Source organism: Lactuca sativa, chromosome 9 (assembly GCF_002870075.4).
Source record: "Lactuca sativa cultivar Salinas chromosome 9, Lsat_Salinas_v11, whole genome shotgun sequence".
In the NCBI taxonomy this organism is placed as follows: Eukaryota; Viridiplantae; Streptophyta; class Magnoliopsida; order Asterales; family Asteraceae; genus Lactuca; species Lactuca sativa.
Window position 1 is genome coordinate 71,996,397 of NC_056631.2, and position 5,819 is coordinate 72,002,215.

Below are 5,819 nucleotides of genomic sequence, written 5' to 3' on the forward strand. Positions count from 1 at the left end.
AAAAAACACACGCTTTTCTTTTTCTAATTGCTTTTAGGGCTATTTCAGTAACTTTGTTCTTATGAGTTCAAACCCTCCTAGTGCAGTTCCTAAACCCATCGTTGATTTTCTTGCCGCTTCCATCTCCTCTGCATTCGCGACCGTCTCTACTCTCTACAACCGAACCTTTATCTAGCCCTTAAATTCTCTATAAATGGAAGACGAAGTAGTCATCGCTTCTTCATCCATTGAAGCCGGAATTGGCTGCTGGGACGTTTGTTCCGGTGCAGAACATCTCCGCTACCGTTCATGCGCCTCTCCTCTTCTCGGCCTTGTATCTGTCGTCGGACGTTTCCTTGCTTCTTCTCAGCTCCGTGATTATTCCTCATCCCCTGGTTCCGTTCTCTTATGGTCATGGAACAAGGTAATTATTGCATCACATTTCTTTAAATGTTGCCTTTTTGTTTTGAATACTTTGTTCCATTAGGTTTTCAACATACAGGGGAATTGCAAGGGAAATATGATAGCTTAATTCTTAAATACTTCCTGTTGGTCTTGATTTATATTTTGTCTTGATATGGAATTAAGTTAAGCAACCAAGTTGCAAATTTAGCTTTTTTCAGTAAGAAATTGGAAAAAACTTAGGTGTAAAAGGTGTCCTAATTTCATTGATTATTCATGTCGAAAAATGTTGTCAAGATCATATAAAGGTGTAGATAAGGGTATTAAATTTGCAAGCACTTCTGATATAAATTGTAAGCTCTAGGGACTGAATTGGAGTCTATTAGAGAGTTGATGGTCACTGTAGGATTTCATACACATATAAAGGAACTAATGTAATTCCTACTAGATTGGTACAGTTTATTCCAAGAGTGTTGAGTGGTCCAGAAAGTGACATCTTAAAGTTACTAACTTGTAAATTTAATATAAAATCAACCAGAAATCGTTAGAACGAGATATTTATATTTATGAATTGATAAAATGGGTTACTTTACCAATATTATTTATTGAAATTTAAGAATGGGTTGAAAGGTAGGAAAACAGATCCCAAACAGAGCCCTACGATCAAAGAGAAAATAAGGAAATATGTACAAAAGTTTTATAAGAGTAATACAACAAAGCACAAGCTAAACAATGTTATAATTCTTGTGTAGGTTCTTGGAAAGGAAACGATCCATATAGCTCAATCTAGCTAATTTTCAAGTTCAAGGAGGTGAGTTACACTAACTCTTCTATTATATAGGCATTACTTTTTTTTTTATGTTATTGTTCACGGATACCCTAATCCGATATAGTAAACAAAGAAAAGTATGTATCTAATCACATATGATTTATGTGGATAATATTCATTATCAAATCATCGATTTAGTAATTGTTATTTGTCAACTTTAATCATATGTGATTAAATACATCTAATCACATGTGATTATATGTATCTAATCACATCTTATTTATATGGACAAAAAATGATGTCAATATAAATCATATGTGATTTGATACATATTATCACATATGATTATATACATGAGAATAACTATTGAATCGAGAACACAAAGATAAATATTGTACACATATATCGTATGTGATTAAATACATATAATCACATGTGATTATATATATCTAATCACATAGAATTTATATGGAAAATATTTATTTTCGCGTTCTCGATTCAGTTGTTGTTCTTGTGTATTTAATTACATGAGATTATATGTATCTAACCAGATATTATTTATATGGACAATATTCGTTTCAGAATATTGTTAAATAGTTGTTCTTTTATATTTAGTCACAGATTATGATTTATGTACACAAGAATTATTTTTGTGTTTTCGATATAATAGTTTTTCTTTTTCCACATTAATCATATGTAATTAAATAAATTTAATTATGTGTGATTATATGAATCTAATCACATATGATTTATATGGACACAATTCATTTTCGCTTTGTCGATTAAATGGTTGTTCACATGTATTTTATCACATGTGATTATATGTATAATTGTATGTGATTAAGTACATGAGCATAACTATTGAATCAAGAAGGCAAAAATGAATCTTGTCCACTTCAAATCATATGTGATTATCTACATATAATCACATGTGATTAAATACACAAAATTAATTATTAAATCGAAACCGCAAAAATAAATATTGTCTACATAAATCATATCTGATTAAATACATATAATCACATGTGATTATATGTATCCAATCATATATGATTTATGTGGATAAGATTCATTGTCACATTCTCGATTCAGTAATTGTTCTTTGTCAACTGTAATCATATGTGATAAAATACATATAATCATATGTGATTATATGTATCCAATCACATATGCTTTATATGGACACAAAATAATGATGTCTATATAAATCATATGTGATTAGATACGTATAATCACATAATATTATATACATGAGAACAACTATTGAATTGGGAACACAAAGATAAATATTGTCCAAATATATCATATGTGATTAAACACATATAATCACATGTGATTATATGTATCTAATCACATAGAATTTATGTGGAAAATATTCATTTTCGCGTTCTTGATTCAGTTTTTGTTCTTGTGTATTTAATTACATGAGATTATATGTATCTAATAAGATATGATTTATATGGACAATATTCATCTTCGCATTCTCATTCAATAGTTCTTGTACATTTAGTCACATATGATTTCTATACACAATATTCATTTTCGTGTTGTTGATTCAATAGTTTGTATTTTTTCACATTAATCATATGTGATTAAATTCATACAATCACATATGATTAAATACATAAGAAAAAAAATATTGAATAAAAAATGAGAAAACGAATATTATCAATATAAATCATATGTGATTTGATACATATAATCACATATGATTAAGTACATGAGTACAATTATTGAACTGAGAAAGAAATAATGAATCTTGTCCACATAAATCATATGTAATTAGGTACATATAATCACATGTGATTGTATGTATTTAATCACATATGATTTTTATGGACAATATTCATTTTTGTGTTTTTAATTCAATAGTTGATCTCATGTATTTAATCACATACGATTTATGTGAAAAAGATTTGTTTTCACGTTCTTGATTCAATAAATCACATGTGATGAAATAAATATAATCATATGTAATTATATACACGAGAACAACTATTGAATCAAGAAAAATAAAACAAATTAATGTCCACATTAATCATAAGTGATTAAATAATTATAATCACAAGTGATTATATATATGAGAAAAATTATTGAAACGAAAAATAAAAAATGAATATTGTTCATGTTAATCATATGTGATTAGATACATATAATCACATGTGATTATACGTATCCAATCACATATGATTAAAGTTGACAAAAAATAATTATTGAATCGAGAACGCAATAATGACATATGTGATTAAATATATCTAATCTCATTTGATTAAATATATCTAAAATGTATTTAATCACATGATTTATATGGACAAAAAAGAATATTGTCCAGATAAATCATATGTGATTAAATACAAATAATCACATGTGATTATATACACATAATCACTGGTGGTGGTGATGGGTGGTGGTGGTGTGTAGTGTTGTTTGGTGGTGGTAGGTGGTAGGTAGTGGTGGTGGCGGTGAAGGGTGGTGGGGGGTGACATGTAGGGTGGTGATTATAGTGGGTGGCAGGTGGCGGTGGAGACGGGTGAAGGTGACAGGTGGTGGTGTTGGGTGAGTGGGTGGCGGATGGTAGTAAGGGTGGTGATGGTGTATGTTTTTTTGGTGGGTGATGGGTGGGGGTGGTGATGGGTGGTGGTGATAGGTGGTGGTGGTCGTTGGTGATGGGTGATGGTGGTGGGGTGGTGGGGTGGTGGAGGCGGGTGATGGTGATGGTGATGGGTGGTGGTTGGTGGAATGGCAGGTGGTGGTCATAATGGTAGGTAGTGGGTGGGTGGTGGAGGTGGGTGGGCGTGATGGGGGTAGGTGGTGGTAGAGGGTCGTGGTGGGTGGTAGTGATAAGTGGTGGGTGGTGATGGTGGTGGCAGGTGCTAGTTTTGGTGGGTGGAGGTGGTGGTGACGAATGGTGGTGATGGGTGGTCGTGGTGGGTGGTGATAGGTGGTGATGGTGGTAGGTGGTGGTTGGTGGTGACGGGTGATTGAGGTTGGTTAGGAAGGTGGTGATGGGTGGTGGAAGTAGGTGGTAATGGTGGTGGCGGGTGATGGTTTTTGTGGGTGATGGGTAGGAGTGGTGGTAGCAGGTTATGGTGGAGGTGGGTGGTGGTGGAGGTGGGTAGTGGTGATGAGTGGTAGTGGTCGATAGTAATGAGTGGTGGTGCATGGTGGTAGGTCGGTGGTGGTAGGTGTAGTGGTTGGTGGTGGTGGTGATATGTGATGGGTTTTATACAAACATTCTTATGTGTGCATGCAACCCGAGAGTTGGATCTATGTTTTCACTATTAGTTATACAACTTTATGAACACAAAAAGAAACCTAGCATGCTAGTACTATTTTCGAAAATCACATAAAAGAATAGAATACATACATTTTGTTGTTATATAGTAATAACAACTAGTTCCTTGAATTTCCTTAGCTCTTGAAAGCAAGTACCACAAGTGTAGTACCTCTAATGGCTCACAAACACACTAACTGAAAGGATGAATATGGGAGAGAGGAGAGAAGGGTATCTTGCCCTAGAATTCGTCCCTTTCAGGGTTTCCCAAAGCTTGGACAAAATCTTAGTGCCTTAGGGTGCTATTTATACTTAAAGCTAACTAGGGTTTCAAGGTGTAAACCCTAATCCCTTAGCTTAGGGCCTAAGCAAGTCCATGGACTCCTTTCCTTAAGCCCTTGGACGAAAACTCCTAGATCCTTCTAGGATTTTCGTTCAAGCCTTAATAAAGGTGATCCAATGGCCCAAAGCCTCAACTATTGAATAATTACAAAAATAGCCCCTGCATTTTCAGACAGTTCCTTTAATCCCAAAATTAATTCTAAATTAATTTCTGATTAAATACTAATTAATAATATGATTCCAAATTAATATATTAAGAAATCATATTTATACCCTAATTTATTATTCTTAACAGTAAACCAGCCTCTCTCCTTAACAATCATCATGTCTAGTCACCAGTGTGAAGGCAACCCAAAAGGACCATGCTCACAATCGGGTCAAGTACATACCAAAATAGTTATGGACTTAGACACTAATCCAACAGTCTCCCACTTGGATAAGTCTAATAACTATTCTGCGTATGACTTCAGAACCTGATCAACAATCGTAGCTTTCAAAAGCCGCTGTCAACTCTGATCGTATCAGAAGCGTGTCCTTTAGATAAGGGATCATATATTCCTCCATTCTAGATATCATATAGACATGAGACATGGATTGAAATCATTCTCTCAGTCTATGTGTTGTTTCCCGATTTCCGATTTGTGACGACTGACAACAGATTACAATTGAACACATCAAATTAGTCCCGACTTGGCCAAGCGCTTAGGGTGTCATCACTAAATCATCGAGGGGCCAACATATATCACTTTTATCCCACTTTGGGAAAAAGGAACGGATAAACTTCGATTCAATGCTTGCTTGTATTCAATCATCGAATCACACACAACAATAAGTTTTATAACACCAAGTTACTGGTGCGTTTACTTATCATCAATGTTCAACCGACCAACAAATAACAACTCACACGTCTAGGTTTTAAGAATATACAATATTATCGACTCACAATCACTCGTGATAAAATCTATGAAGTGATTCTTGTGAGCGTGGGTTTAATCTAATGCTCAAAATCATATTCATAAGCACTCACGAACGTTGCAGCAAACCTTTGCTATG

At 34.2% G+C, this 5,819-nt stretch overlaps 1 protein-coding gene across 1 annotated transcript; it reads right to left on the reverse strand.

Annotated features, from left to right (window-relative positions):
• Positions 1–704: 704 nt before the first annotated feature.
• On the reverse strand, positions 705–4,313 carry LOC128128992 (extensin-like). Its single transcript, XM_052767715.1, has 2 exons — positions 3,635–4,313; positions 705–781 (listed from the first exon to the last, which is right to left on the reverse strand). The coding sequence occupies exons 1-2, from the start codon at positions 4,311–4,313 to the stop codon at positions 705–707; spliced, it is 756 nt and encodes a 251-aa protein (XP_052623675.1).
• Positions 4,314–5,819: the final 1,506 nt, after the last annotated feature.